The sequence below is a fragment of the Polyodon spathula genome, chromosome 26, assembly GCF_017654505.1.
Source record: "Polyodon spathula isolate WHYD16114869_AA chromosome 26, ASM1765450v1, whole genome shotgun sequence".
NCBI classification, from domain to species: Eukaryota; Metazoa; Chordata; class Actinopteri; order Acipenseriformes; family Polyodontidae; genus Polyodon; species Polyodon spathula.
In genome coordinates, this window is record NC_054559.1 from 19,587,436 (window position 1) to 19,603,135 (window position 15,700).

A 15,700-nucleotide genomic window follows, 5' to 3' on the forward strand; every position below is an offset into this window, starting at 1 on the left:
TCCTGACTCATCGAGTCGTATTTCTGACACTGTCCTGCTACAGATGCCAATGGTGGGAAAACGAGAATCTTTGACCAAGAACATCCAGCATTAAACAGATAAAAGCTGGATTGACTGAACGCTTCAAATATCATTTCGGGCCATGCAAAATAAAAAAGAAAGTAAAAAAAAAGCTTTCTGTCTGTAACAAACTGTACATTTGTTTTTAAACATCGATTTTAGGCCCATTGATATTCCTTAATTAACACAAAGTCATGATGTACAGTTACACAATTAAACTTAATTAAAGAAAGCAAATGAACTGGCATTTTTTTTTGTTGGAAGATGTCCAGCTTTGGTTTGGGGCATGTGATCAATGAAGAGGTTACAGTCTTTTAAAAAAAAACATCCCCTATTCTCCAACCTCGCTGCAGCATCTTGCTTTCGTTACAGTCCTGTGGGACCCAGAGGGTTGTACTGCACGGTAATGGGAAAAAGAACAACGGGTCTAAATAATGACAACATCTCATAATGATAAACACTGCGGATGTTTAAAAAACAAAACAAAAAAAAAAAAGAAAAAATAACTAAATGAAAAACCAGAGCCAGTCTAGCTCAGAAACTCAGCCAACAATTTATGGGCTGAAGAAACAATGCTTTATGTTGGTGCGTTTATTACCAACGCAACAGCGGCCAAGCAAAACAGCCAGCCCATGTTGTCAAGTCTTCATACAGAAAAGGAGAACGCCGCAGAACGCACTTTTATATAGGGTTAGGGTTATTTTTAAATAAGACTGTTAGCCAGTTAGGCTGGTAGACTGATAGATACCGCATTAATATAATTTATTGGGAGTTAATGACTTCACCAGAGATGTATTATAAACCTCAGCTTGCAGCCTGGTTCTTTGTGCCTTATATATGTGCACACTGCTTACTAGTTTTATAAATTTACTCAGCTCACTCCTTTCAGAACAATTATAGAATAGTTCAGGGTATAAGTTTGACGCGACCAATACAGAGGGTTTTCAGTGACTGCATCAATCTCATGCAGCAAATATCACACAAAACCTCAATTAGCAAGCTTACCTTATATTGAGTATAGGGTTATATAAAGAATGAGGCACCAAGATGGGAATATTTTCTGAAAATAACTGTTTGTCTTTTAGAATGAAAAAGATACACGAACCGTATGTAGGAAATGTAGGAGATTTCATACATAAAGTATGATTGAACTGGAGGTCACGTTTGTACAGTTAGCAGGACCAGGTCAATAAATGTATAAAACAAAATAAGAAATAAATAGAACACATTAAAAGCTAAAACCACAGCAAAAAATAAACACAAATAAACAGAGCAGCACGAAAACCTTAAATTCAGGCACAAGAATAGCTGTGCTTTTTAAATATATTTACTGTATATAACATGTAATAGAAAACAATGCGGGCCACACTGGGTGGGTGGCAGGGCTTCTGTCCTGGAGGAAGCACAGTTGCTTCCGGTCCTAAAAGTGTGGACAGCTGGACATTCTCAATACATTAACGCTTCAGCAAGGAGTGTCCGATGAACTGCACTTTAATATCTGCTTGTGGACTCAAATAACGTCCCACAAAGTTCTGCTACATTTCTTCAAGGAAACAAATCGGTATGATAATGGCATTTTTCTAACTTTTCTGTAAAGAGTGTTAAACATAAATTCAGGTAACTTTGAGACAATTTCAAATAAACCACCAATATATCAATCAATACAGGCTTTGAAACTGTCCACATTCATACCATCTTCCTAGTGGTGGAATGGGATGTAGGTCGGTAAATGTGTGCCTATCAGTGCGGCACAAACTGATTATTTGATAATCCTGATCAAGCTCTCTAAAGGCGACTGAGTTAATTTACCAATCCAAGTGAAACAAGTGAAGAGATGGCTGCTTGGGTTTGTGTGGATCGCTGTTCTCCGCAGAGTCTAAGGAAGCAGCGATCATCACAAACCCAAGCAGCTGCTTCTTCACTTGTTTCACTTTGAATGTTAGACCAATCAACACCAGTGACCCTCAGCTGATTCTCAGAGCCTGTGGAGAGCTAAGTGTGAAAAATCGGTTGGCGTAACACGACTGTGGATTTTGCTAAAACACTAATATGTTCGCTGAAACAAAGGGTCCGGTGCTGCAGATTTCCTGGCCCCCTAAATAACTCCGTTCCTGACGTCTCCTATTTCCCCCCAGACATCAAAGAGAAACATGTCCGGAAAGGCAAAGTCCCCCAGAACTGAGTCCAGCGCCTGCGCAAAGTCATCAGGCGTCTTCTTGTCCTTCCCCGCTTCCACTATTGTGGCAGCTGAAAGAGAAATGTTTACAAAAAAATAAATAAAAGACTTACTGTTGCAAACTTACAGCATTGCCAGTGGCGAAGAATGATTATAATTGGCCAAAGGTCGGGACCAGCATTTGTTTTATTTTTAAGTTGCACTTGTTTTTCGACAGTTAGGTAACATTTTGTTAAAACTCAAGCTAGATACTAAAATAACAACAGACACTGGGGTAGATTTCCAAATGCTTTTTAACTGAAATTCAAAATTGTCATTTTTTTTTTGTTTTCCAAAAAAAAAAAAAAAAAAAAAAAAAAAAAACACCAAGTAAAATTCTAATGTTAAAAATAAGCAACATACTAATTTACAAGCCCTACATTAAAAACCAGGGTTGTTCAGTTCTGGTATGGTAACATTACTGGTATGGTAACATGCTTGTCTTTATGAAACAGTTGAGCTAATGTGTGAGGATTTGAAGTAAACCACTCCGTGGATCTAACCCACAGTCTTCACCATGCTGTTTAGCATTATTAGATAGGATAAATATGAAAAAAGTGTTTAAAGATGGTGCTCACATTTAAAAAAATAATGCAAAGTAGGCCTTAATAATTAGTAAACAAAGGATTCGATATGCATGGGAAGAATAAAAACAGCAATAATAACAGAATAAGAATAGCAAGAATCATTTCTGGGCACTGACAGGATTGTGCCACGAGAATCCCAGCTAATGGAACTCTTTGCTATGTATTATTAATCAGTATTAACTTGTAATAAAGATCCGAGCTCTTTAAGCATCTCCATACCAATCCCTGAATTGTTTTCCCCTTTCCAGTCCTAAAACAGCCTCAGTAATTTATAGGTTTTTTCCTCTCCCGTGCGCTAACGCGGACCACTCTGGCACCACAGTGAGCAAGCATGGGTGAACTGAATGACCTTTCCCCCGTTCTTGAATTTCTTATGTTCTTATGTTACAAATCCAGATCGCTTGAGGATTGTCTGGTTTGCTATTACCAGGTAAACAAGTGACACATCCATGTAAATACAAATCATGCAAACGCTTTTCCCATCGTTAACCCATCACCAGAGGTCTCGAGTCTTTCGTTTCTCATGCACAGAAATGTTCTTCAAAGCATTCCTTTCGAAAACTGGCCTTCACGGAGGCATCATTGCAACTGCCCTTGCATTCCTGAAGAAATTAAATGCTTTGTGGGAGTTTCAGAATGCAAGGTCAGATATTTGCAGGTCGTCAACACAATCAGAGACAGCTTTGGTAAACTGACAGGAACCAGATTAATATAGTGGCTTCTTATGTCTTTATACTCCACTATACAACAACCAAAAGAAAATAGAACATAAATGGACAGGAGTGGATCTGAACTGCTCAAGTTATATCAAATAGTGTAATTAACAAAATATTTCCACTAGGTGGTGACAGAAAATATATTTTATGCCTAGTACTCTATCTACATAGGGTGGGCCACAGTGACCTATTCTCTACAGTACAGTACAGTGCCTCAATGTTTACCTGAGCTCCAACTTAAAAAGACACAAACAGTTACAGTCGTATGAGGGTAGCATGCAAATGGAGTGGTGGAGTGCACAAGGGCACAAAACGAAATAAAAGGGACAACATGTGGATAGTTTCACTTGCCTCCCTACATCTCAAGCACACACAGCAGCTGCCAAAGGCATTTTGATACCATGTTATTCTGGGAGCTCACTTCCTGCCATAGCTGTCATGCACCATATCTGTGACATTCTCTGTCCAAACGGATGCTTCGACAGCTTCTCTGAAGACCGCTCCCCTAGCATTCTCTAGGGACACTTCTGCAAAAAGGGTTGTTGGGACTTTCAAACTCCTGGAAGACAAAACGCATGCTCATGAAAATGGAAACGTTGACAAGGCTGGAGCCGCACAGCTGCTTTCTTAATCTACAGGTAGATCTTTCGTGCTCTATCAAAGGCGTGCCCGCTTGTACCAGCCTCAAGAACTATTAACCAACAATTTTCAAAAGGGACCTTATAACTGAGTCACAACAACTACCGCCAAAGAAACTTTTTTTTTCTGTGCCATTCTACAAAAGCGAAGTTTCCAGAATGTGTCCCTTTACACTTTCTGCACGGGATGGTTTACATGTGCTTAATTCTGACTCTATCCTAATGCCAGTACCCCTCAAAGCAAAGAACGGGAACAGTACTCTGTCCCCCTGAGACATGCTTTTTTTTAAAAAAAAGGAGCTCTACTCATTGGGTAAGGTGCACTTAAAAACAAAGCCATAATCTAATAGCCCTGACAGTTATGATATTATGCACCCTTAGTTGTCATAACATTGTTTCCTTATTTTTTCTCCTTTGAAGACCAAAAGCTTGTCCTGGTCTGCGTTTCTTTAGCTCAGTTATCCCCTGCTCTGCTAAACTAAACAAGTCGTTAGTAGCGTTAATAAGCAGCCTCATTCATCAGTGTGCCGTGGCTCTTCTCCCGGGTATTTTGTTGATTGAAGAATCCCTTGTTTGAATGATAAAGAGTATAGAGACTCAAAATAAACCACAAGAGAATACCACAGGCAACAGCTGAAACAATCCCCTGCACATAAGGCTGGTTTCACAGATTCTGATTAGTTCTAATCTTGGGCTACCTAAAGGAACCCTTTAAGGTACAAGGAAGATTTAGAGAATGGAGTAACAGAAGCCAGAACCATTCACGATGACAGCAAACAGCAAGAGAAAAGAGAAAAAGCCGTTATACAAAATCTTTTTTTCCTCACCCAGCTCCACGTCTCTGATCCCCATGTAGCTCTCCAAAAGGTCGTCCACCTTCCTGACGGCTCGTTCTTCAAATTCACTCGGCTGCAAGGGTGAAACAGCAGCTCTTAATGACATGACATCAAACTGCGTGAGCCCGTTCTGTGTATTACGCGTGTTCTGCATAACTCTCCATGTTTGGTTTCTGCTTGGAATATTATTTTCCATTATTATTAACTATTCCAGCAAACATTGCTTCTGAAAAGACTCCTCTAGTTGGGGAAACATATCAGTGTTGCACAGCCTGCAGAGCACAATGGTTCACCTACAGGCTTCAGTGCACAGCGCAACACTAATACGCTTCCCAACTTCCCACCGATCAGCCAGAACAGTCGGTAAGCTTGGCAAATAATCAACTAATCAGAAACGCAGAATCATACAGAACACACATGAGAGGATATTAAACTGATATTCAGTATCTGGAAAAATGTAAGGTGATTAAAGGGCTCTATTAAGTCACACTCAGCCAATCAAACCCCTTTTCCTGAAGATTCAAATACATCACATTTTCCATATACTAACTATGGTCTCACACACAGAAAAAAAAACATTAACAATTTTTCAATGGATGGTTCAACCCTGTCCTGAATTAAGTCAAAGCACACCTTTAGCTATACTTTATAATCATGTCTCTTACTGCGCAGGACCACTTGCACAACAAGTAGAGGGTGAAATCTTTGACGTCCACAAAGACAGCAATTCCTGCACCTGAAGGTCCCCCGTTGGCAATAAGGAGAATAGTGACCCAGATTGCTTTGGCTCCTGAGATCTGGCAGGATCTGCCTCCTAGTGCCCACACTCGACTCTGAGAGGGGATGGGTACTTACTGCTTCCTGCACTGTTGCTGACCCTTTGGACCTCAGCCGCAGAGTTTCTCTGCTGCTGCCCACCCTCCCTTCTCCAGCCGACTTTGCAGACTTGGTCCTCAGGCTGATCATATCTGCCAACGGAGTTTAAACACAGAGAACACGAGACCTGACACATGAGCAGCGCCGGTCCTTTTATAAATCCCAAGGACAGTTTGAAGAGTTTCTGATGAGCTACGACTGCACTGATTAGACAGGGTTCCTGTTCAGACATAAATAATAATGCTGAGAGGAGGTCGATACCTTCAGGGGTTCATTTGTGTAGGATCACAGCGGATCCCAGATCCCGTAACTTTTGTACAATACAAACAAAACAAATGCACTGGTTTTACTGGATGAGTGCTAAACTCTTTGCAGTAACGCACTTGAATGTGCATTCTCATACTGCCATCAAAGCAATTTGCTTCATTTTGCACTTTAATGGAGCAAGCGTGACAATTGTCTAGAAGGTGACGAGAGGTTGGGGTTGGGGTTAAGGGTAGGGTTAGGGTTAGGGTTGGAGTGCTAGAAAAAGCCTCAGACTACCGATAGATAAATGGAAAGTTTGGATATTCCCCAAGCCAAGCGACATTATGCCAGCTAGGTGTGCTTTGCATCTCCCAATGCCACGAGTTGTTAGTCTACGGACATGGGCATACACATACATAGCTCGGTAGGTATTATGAAGGAAGCACAATGATGCACAAAGGCCTGGCACTGGTTTGAAAAAATATTTGTCAGTATATTATTTTCCTCGCAGAAAAATTCCTTCTCTTGTTTTTCCCCCCAACCAAACCCATGAATAGTTTGCATGCAACATTTGCAAGGTCAAGTTTATCCTTTAGAGATTTACCCAATTAGATAGAAACTGCATCATCCATTAAGGCTGGGATGACTAATTCTATCATGGAAAAGAAAAATCATAAAGAGTGAGTGATTCAGATTTGTAACAAACATCCACTTAAGACTGGATGCTGATTTCACAATACATAATGCAATCCAATTTTGGATCTGGTTTAAACTGATCCAAAACTTTCTAAATCATTACCTTGAGACTTGATGGAAATCCTTCCTAATTTCAACATCCTCTGCATTTTCCCGGCATCAATTCGATTGGTTCAGGATGTTTTTTGTTTTTTTTTCCTATCACACAACGTCGCTATGATTTTGTAACCACGGCAATGCCATGCCTGACACAGTGTACTTAACCAGGTTCGTCTGCAGATATCCTGTGATCTGATTTATAAATGCAACACATCATTTCTGAATTTTATCTTCGTAGGAAGTGTGAAACGCACAATAAACACAGGAGGGACAAGTTCTCCTCAGGCAGCACTGCAGCGTGTTTATGAAGTTTAATGAATCACTATTGATAAGATCTAAACAAACCACAGACCACCTGAAAGACTGAAATATTGTATTTATATATTTAGTCTTTTGAACATTAAAAACATTCATCTTTGTGACTTTTGTTTTGACATATTGTTAGAAAGCCCTGCATGCTTATGTGGCACACTGTGGCTACAGATGCTGACTCTTATGGGTGTCAAAGAGCAACGGGACAGAGGTCTGGCATAAACAACTAGACTCAGGTTGTTTCACAAGTAGCATCACAAGACAGACTGAGCCTTTAGTTTCTAGGTTATACAGCTGTAAGCAGTTATTCACATGCACATATAAAAACATTGCAGGCAATAAACAATTCAAGCCCCTTGAGCGAGATGTTAACCAAGATCCTGGCTGCTCTGTGCAGAGACTGAAGTCCAAAGGCATTCTCTCCAGAGAAGGCGATATTGATAAGGACGCCCTCTAGTGGACGAAATTAGCTTGCAAGTGAAATTGAGACAGATTTCTGTCCTGTATGTGCTGCAGTCAGGAGAGCTCTTTCGAATAATTTTGAGGCACACTGTGCTGCTTCTGTGTCAGATTTTGATTGCCGTTTCTCAGCTGCGATGAGAGATGGGCAGGCAGTCGAGCCCGGGAATGAGGTTGGGGAGGAGGGGATAAAATACTCAAGAGGACGACAAAGACAGCAATGAGTCCGGTTTTAATGTACCTGGCTTACTACTGGTAGCCGTCACTGATTGAGGGTTACCTCCCTGCCCCGATCTCTGCTGGATTTTTGGAAATGGTTGTTCGGATTTTCTTGCCAAACAAAAGGTCACATTTTGCCTGCCTGAAACTCCGCATCGCTTTACAATCCTAACACAGAGTCGTCAAGTTGAAGACTAAAACCTCGCAGACTGTGGCAGAGTGACCGAGAGAGGTTGGTCTCAGAATGTTCAGGGGATGAGGGAAAATCTGGTCAATGAAATGAGCCTCTTTTAGACTCAGCAGGTCCCAACGTTTTCTTAAGCTTGGTACCGATATAGACAGCAGGGGTGGCACCACGCTTGGGCCTGAGGGGCCTGGGCCCGCCCATTTTGCTCATGGGCCCACCCTGTTATGGAGTGATTGACAATTAAAAACATGTCATGCCAAACCGTATCACACTGTAATCCGCTCGTCCTTGTGTTTCAATGGAGAACATGGTGCTGTTTCTGACAGTATAGCTTGTCCTCAGTACACACGTTAATAATTACATCATTATGTTTACATCATTAAGTTATAAACGGCCCGTCTGTGAAAATAGGAATTAAATCCCGACGGCGCCACTGATAGACAGGATTGTAATAACTGTGACAAGCAACACAGCTCTCTTTATGAAGTATATTTAACAAGTGCACTCAAATATTTACAGAAGGTATAAACTTTGGACTGCTACAATAATTTTGTAAGCCAGCTCTTATGATCCGTCGGCTGGTTTACTGTAGAAAACTCATCTAGTTCAGCTTCTGACACACTAAGGTTATTCTGCTTATCCGTCTCTAAAAATCACAAGTACTTCTGCAATAGGGTTGTCTTTATATTATACCAGCTGGGTCATACAAACTAGGACAAAGTTAAAGCAACTGTCAAAATACAAAATCCACCACAATGTACATACATTCCTAAATACCACTGCAGCTGTGGGACAAGGAGCACTGTACCTGGTTCCAGATTGAGACGACCAGTAAAGTTTATAAGAAGTCTCAGAGCTTGCAGGAAAACATCCAGGAATATACTGGGCAAGATTGATGAGTGCGGGTCAAGAGAACTACAGGGTCATTCCAGAACAGGCCACAGAGGCAGTATACACCAGTAAGGACTTCATCATCGTGCAACTGGCCAGACGTTTTAAGAAATACAAATAAAACATTGCATGCATCCTTCAGGGCAAATCACCTGGGGGGGGGGGGGGGGGGGGGGGGGGGGGGGGTGGGGGGGGGGGGGGGTGGGGGGGGGTGAGGCCCACTCAGGGAAAACTGAAAAGGGAAAGAATCACATTAGCCGCTTAAACTTGGAGAAATCCTGTTTGTCATTTCCCCCCCCCCCCAGGCAAGAAAAAATAAATCACTTGGTAGAAACTAGAACTAGATGTACAACAGCCAAACACAGTGCATGTCCTTCCGCCCACATGTTTTCTAGACCAGTCTGCAAGGAAGGAATGTGCGAACCATGCTATGAGAAAATGACTGTAGTCAACTGCATGACATGAATGTATAACACATAGCAAAACATATACTTGGTACTTAAATTGACACCTTCAGTTTAAGCCCATTAATATATAGATGAAATACAATAATCATTTAAAACACATCTTTACTCACAGCAGTGGTAATACAACAGCAATATGTTGGAACTAATAAAATAACCAACACCCTGCAGATTATTATTGTGCTACTCAGAGTTACTGCAGCTGTAGCTTGTGCTTATTTGGTCAGAGTAAACATTTGGTAACGTGGAATGCGTTTTGTTAAATATGTGACTCTAATTGTATTAGCAATCTTCTAAATACTATGTTAATGTCAGATTCAACGAGAGCAGAGAGAGAAGGAGATAGCAGGGTTTTGCTGTAAATAGAGATTATAGATTGAATATAGGTAACGAACTAAGATTCCTATTGCATAGCAGTATCCAGGTTTTACTAGGAGCTTCATTAGCCCCAGTGTATAGATAACTAGCCAAGGTGTCTTACTAAACTCCTAGTAAAGCCATGAATGGATCAAAACGCTCTGCAATGGGAGTCTTATTTACATTCCTGTAATACACACTCCTGTTCCATTTTTCATAATTAAATTATATATTTGTTCAATATTATTATTATTTCAATCTAGACCGAGTGTAGAGGAAGGTATTTTGGAAACCAAGTTAGCGTAATGAGAAAATGGACTGTAGTCAAGAACATTGAGACATGCACCGTGTATGACAAGATGAGGTATGAATTGACATTTGGTTCCTTAAATTCTGTTAAGCCCTAATTTTCGGTAATATATTTTTGTTTCACACCCTTTTCGCACACGAGTGGGGTACAACAGGGAATAGTTAGGCACTAGTAATGTAAACCAACAGCATGCCAGATGCCATCAGGCTAATCATTTGACGCTGCTAGATTGGCATATGACGTACAGAATAAAGATTAAATGGAATTTGCCTTGTTCGTTTAAATCCTGGGACTCTAATTTTGATCTCGTATGAAAAGCTTCTACATGCTAGGGTAATCAACCTCGATTGGAACAGAGCCTCGCCAGTGTAAGTACACCACTCCATGAATTGTTCCATTTTCATAATTAAATTAATTGCTTATTTGTTTTTATTATTATTATTTTTTTTTTTTATAAGTCTCTAAATGGTAATAAGGTAATGCTATTCATCCGCTTACATTTGCAATGAAGATTAAAGACAGCCTCTCTAAAATCCTGGACAGAAACCCTGCTTTTGCCTCCAGTGTTTGGAAATGAAACAAAGTATCTGAAGTTGTCTGATTGATTAGGGGTCTGCAGATTCTTGCTCACAGCTATGCCATGAAAACCACTTCAGTTCAATCTCATTACTCAAGAGCTGAATCAGTTTTTGTAACAGTGTGCTGGCACAACAATGGCCTGCAATTACTGGAACTATAAACTATATTTCTGTTTAATTTAGGAAAAGACAAAGCGTGTTACAGTAAGCTCTCTTTTTAAAAGGAAGCGCTGTCCAACCCATCCTTCCTTCTAAATCACGCTTTCACTTACAGGAATTCTCTTTTGTTCAGCAGCTTAGTAACTCATTGGTGCCACCTGCTGGACAACCTGTAGACTGCATTCTTATCTCCAGCATGCAACTTTACAGCGTTTGTGTTTGTTTTTAAATCTGTGTTTATAAATATAGTCACTTACTATAAAAAAAATAAACTGGACCCTCTTAACTTGATGTATAATCAGATAGCGCATGGTGAAATATTTGCTTTTTTTTTTTTTTTTTTTTTGCCCGATTTTTTGTATTATGATTAGCAAAAGACTCACCAAAGGCTTTCTTCGGCTCCACTAAGCGCAGGGTGAAAGGCGTTGCTTTCGGTAACACCTTTAACATCTTGGCAACTTCGTAATGTCGGCATCCCACGATGCTCTGGTCGTTGATCGCCTCAATGTGATCGCCAACACACACTGTCTTCAGATGGTCTATAATGCTGCCTTCCTTTATCCTATGATGAGAGGGGTTGGGAGGTGATGGGAACCACAGAAACTTAAAACAATTACACTGTAACTCCAGCCCATAATAATTATTAGCATGAGTTTTAACAGCAACTTTTTCTGAAGCTAGCACAGCAGGCTAATTCACCAGCCTCTTGTGTCTGACCACATCGCAACATCTCCACAGGTCTTTTCCTAAAACACCTTACCTAAATTAACATGAGTCAGTCCACGATTACTGCTAATCAGGGTCTGTGAACTCAGCCACTGCTCATATAATATACAACTATAGCAGAAGTAGTAAGAGCGTTACTAATAATGTGGCACATTGCTGAAAGCCAGGGTGTGACCAGTTGAGAGAAGCGCCCCCTGCCTGTACCTTGATGAAAGCGTACCCCGTGCCGTTGTCAGTGATGGTCAGCCCCAGGGCGTCCTCACTCTTGGTCATCTCCACCTCCTTGGTCTCTCCCCTCACATGGGCGAAGATGAAGTCCTCCAGCCCAATCTGGCCGCCCAGGAGCTTCTGCATGTCCACCTTGTGGGAGTTGAAGGTGCAGAACAGGATCTGGGGTGGGGGGGAGCAGGAAGATGGAATCAGGGATCCACACGCATTGCAATGCAGGCTAAGAGGCACGACATAGCTACTGCACCAGCACATGATTCACCAATCAATACATGGGATTTATAACTGGCATGACTACTAATCTCATTTAGGAATTGCCTTTATCCCTGTAAAGCCCTGTGCCTGCAACTCTGCAGCATACCGTGACACTGAAAAATCAAGCGCGTTCATTTGTGTTGCGTTTAATGATTTGCGCGGGGAATGAAGCTACATAAGTATGGTTTTACTCCATACAAAAATACAGGAGCATTACTGGGTTTATCAAAAAAAAAATAGCCATCCATAATTAATGATAATTTGATCTTCTTTTTTTGTACAAAGCAGTCCATAAAGGCCACCACAAGCACGCTATATTGTGACCTTCATATCGTGCTATTGGGCTGTTTCAATTCACTAATTTAGGAGCTGGTTGGAGTAAATATCTAGACTGGAATGGATTTCGAGGGCCAGAGTTGGGAAGCCACTGTGTTATGGTTTCACCCTTTATATTGGCATTGAAGCTGTCGGTTTCTGGCAATGCCTTTTCTGTTTCCCATATTGCACAATTCTACAGTCGTGCCTGTAGAACCACTATGACGGGCTCGTTCGGTTCTTCTTTTATACGCACTTATTAACCCTGTAATGCCGAGCATTTTTTTTTAAATGAGAAAAGCTACTTTACTTATGTAACTAGATTCTTGTACAAAACATTTCCAGCCCCTCTCCCTTTCAAAACAGCAGCCGACACCACATTCGTCATTAAATCACGCACTGTTTGCACAGGCAGTTCCAAGAGCACGTCGTCAGTACCAGGCATGTTCCACATCGTCCTGCAGAGCTCAATGATATATGGGATCATAATTCGCAAAGTTATACTTTAGCTCTGAGTGTCTGAAACGACCCATGTTGCATGCTATATATTCTGTGTTGCTAACCTGCTTGAAGTGCTCGGTCTGAATAGAGTAGACCCTTACAAACCCCAGAAAGAGACCAGCACATGTATAATACACAGTAATCATTTTAACTTAAACTTAAAACAAATGACTAAGAGCTGAGCTGTCCAATGAGTAGGGAGTTATTATGACGTCAAATAAACCAATGAATACAACACAAATATATTGCATTGGACTGGGCTTCCTTCCACTTAAGATTACAGATTGTGTTTTTTCATTAAACCCTTAAATGGCATAGTTTAGCTCAGAGCAAGCTAAGAGGTTATTAAAAATGACAAAATCTCCTAAAAGTTGTACAGATTTTATCATGAAATATAAGTTACATTAGTAATGTTTTAAAAACAATAAAACAAAGTGTTTTCAGTATGGGACAGACAGGTCTAAGCAAATCACTAGACTGAAAAATAAATATAGGGTCACCACTGATACATCAGGTTCCAATAAAACATGTTTTATGGTTCCTGTACAGTTTAAAAGTTAATTAATGTTTACACCAAAAGGTACAGCCGCAATTAAAATCAACAGATTTACAGCCTTTACAGTAAAGGAAAGCTAAAATGAACCGATTTCATAACGCATGACAATACAAGCAATGTTATTGCTGCATAAATAAAGCTTTGAGCATTAAAAACCTCCAGCTGGAGAGCCTGTTGAAATCAGAGACTATCCAGGTACCCAGTGTCACTAACTGGCCTAGATGGTTAATTTCCTGACACAGTAAGACTCAGCTATTCTGGGAACAGTCAGTTGTCATTAACAGTCAGACAGGAAGTGGAGAGAAACATCCTCCCAACACATTCGCTGCCACCCAAGTGAAAATCACAAAGTGATATTCTATACAGCGTGCTGCCCTAGATAGAGCTTCTAAAGTTTCTTAAACTTGTAAAGTTGTAGGATTTCTGCAGCTGTAGCATTGTGTAATATTGTATTTGAATGAATCTATAACCTCCACAGAGTTCATTTTAATAAAACCAGGACTTGCATTCACTGTACATTTAACGTGTGTAATTATTTAAACATTGAATTCTACCATTAAGGTTTCAAAAAGAGCTTTTACATATGCTATATGTAAACAGGCTGCTATCTTGTTAGCCAATGTTTTAAAAAAAAAAAATCTATTCCTGTCAATTAAAAAAACACCAAATAGGAATTTTGGTATTCTGATAACAGAGCTGAGGAATATATTATTGTACAACTGAGCCTAATTGTGGAACTCAGCAGCTTTTACTAGGATAGTTTCTTTGGGTTACATTATTGTGCATCTAACTTTTCAAGAGGCCCTAGTAACAGTGATCAGGCGGAAGCATGCTGTTAGAAATTGCAATCAGAATGATGTCAATAAAACATTATAAAAATTGGCTGGGAGTAACCAGGAGCTGTAATTGCGAGCTCTCTATCTATTATAATGAGGCAATTGCAGTTTAAAAGTGCTGTTCCTGAGTTTTCCATTTTTAGCATGTGCCTGTCGGTTTTATAACTAGGACAAGCCTGAAAGTGAGGTGCTGTTTCTCATACTGCGTTAGAAATAAAGAAAGAGGGGAAACAGAGAATGAAAGATTCATTGAGAAGATGGATTATTACTGTGCTATCCTAAAAGAACCGTCAGCAGAATGCATCATAACTAGCTACCATAGCACAGTTCACATGTAACATATATTATTCAGAACTTCATCAAAATTCCAAGGCAGGACTCTAGAGTAATGTTTCAGCTAGTACCTCCTTCAGTAGCTGAAACGATGAAACTTGACTTGGTACCTTACCTTGGAATGCATGCTGCATACTGGTATCGACATAGCCCGTAAATTCGTCCACACCATTGTTATGTCATAATGCTAAATACGTGTTACTAATTCTACCAATACCTCTGTGCCAGCCCTAGTGCTGGCATTGCTCCATAGCGTCACTTCTGGAATCTGCTGCCAAGAAACACGAAGACAAAGCATTGTGATGCTAGTTACCTCTGAGGAAGAGATGACAAAAACCTCGGCGATCATGGATGTTAGTGAAGCCCTCGATGTGTCCTGTGGGGCTGCCATGGGCGAGCTGGATGTGGAAGACCAGCCGTGGCCTGGTGCATGGAGGAGGAGGAGGTGGAGGATAAGGTGGAGGCTCTGGGGCCGGGGTCCTTTCCCCTGACCCCTGGACCTGGACCTGGGGGCTCATAGGGGGCTGATCTTGGGATGATCCGTTCTGCATCGGCTTCAACTGCCCTGGTGCTCCCTGCTTCCTTCTAGACCCCTGAAGCATCCTGCCTTGGGGGGAAAACAGAGCTGCCTGCCTTCCTGCCTGCCTGCTGAATTAATGACGAACCCCAAGCAGGTAAGGGGATACAGTGTAGCGTGACCCTTGCAAGATGAAACCCAGCACCTGAAGAGCAGGTGATCTTGTTTGTGTTATTTGAGATCCAGGGCGGAATTCTTCACAGCTAGCAGAAGCATTCACATTGCAAGAACGTTGCCATACTGCATGGTAATAATGATAACCCCCCCCCCCCAACACTGTCAATCCCAGCTGTCAATCCTCAAAAGAAAATTGCACAAGTGAACCTACATAGGATTCCATAGACACGGAAAACAGAACTAGACAATAAGCTAGTTCATTTCTATAAATACATCCTATAATAGTACTGATAAAGGATTCTTGTCCATTCTGCATTGTGCCCCATATACCAGTGCTCATACCAGGCAGCG

The 15,700-nt window shown here is 41.0% G+C and overlaps 1 protein-coding gene across 1 annotated transcript; it reads right to left on the reverse strand.

Moving 5' to 3' along the window:
• Positions 1-1,933: 1,933 nt before the first annotated feature.
• LOC121300960 (PDZ domain-containing protein GIPC3-like) lies at positions 1,934-15,266 on the reverse strand. Its single transcript, XM_041229997.1, is given in 7 exon segments — positions 1,934-2,307; positions 5,044-5,125; positions 5,908-6,020; positions 11,289-11,469; positions 11,836-12,021; positions 14,969-15,005; positions 15,007-15,266. Coding segments are annotated over 7 exon segments (1,002 nt in total). The 5' UTR covers positions 15,258-15,266; the 3' UTR covers positions 1,934-2,155.
• Positions 15,267-15,700: the final 434 nt, after the last annotated feature.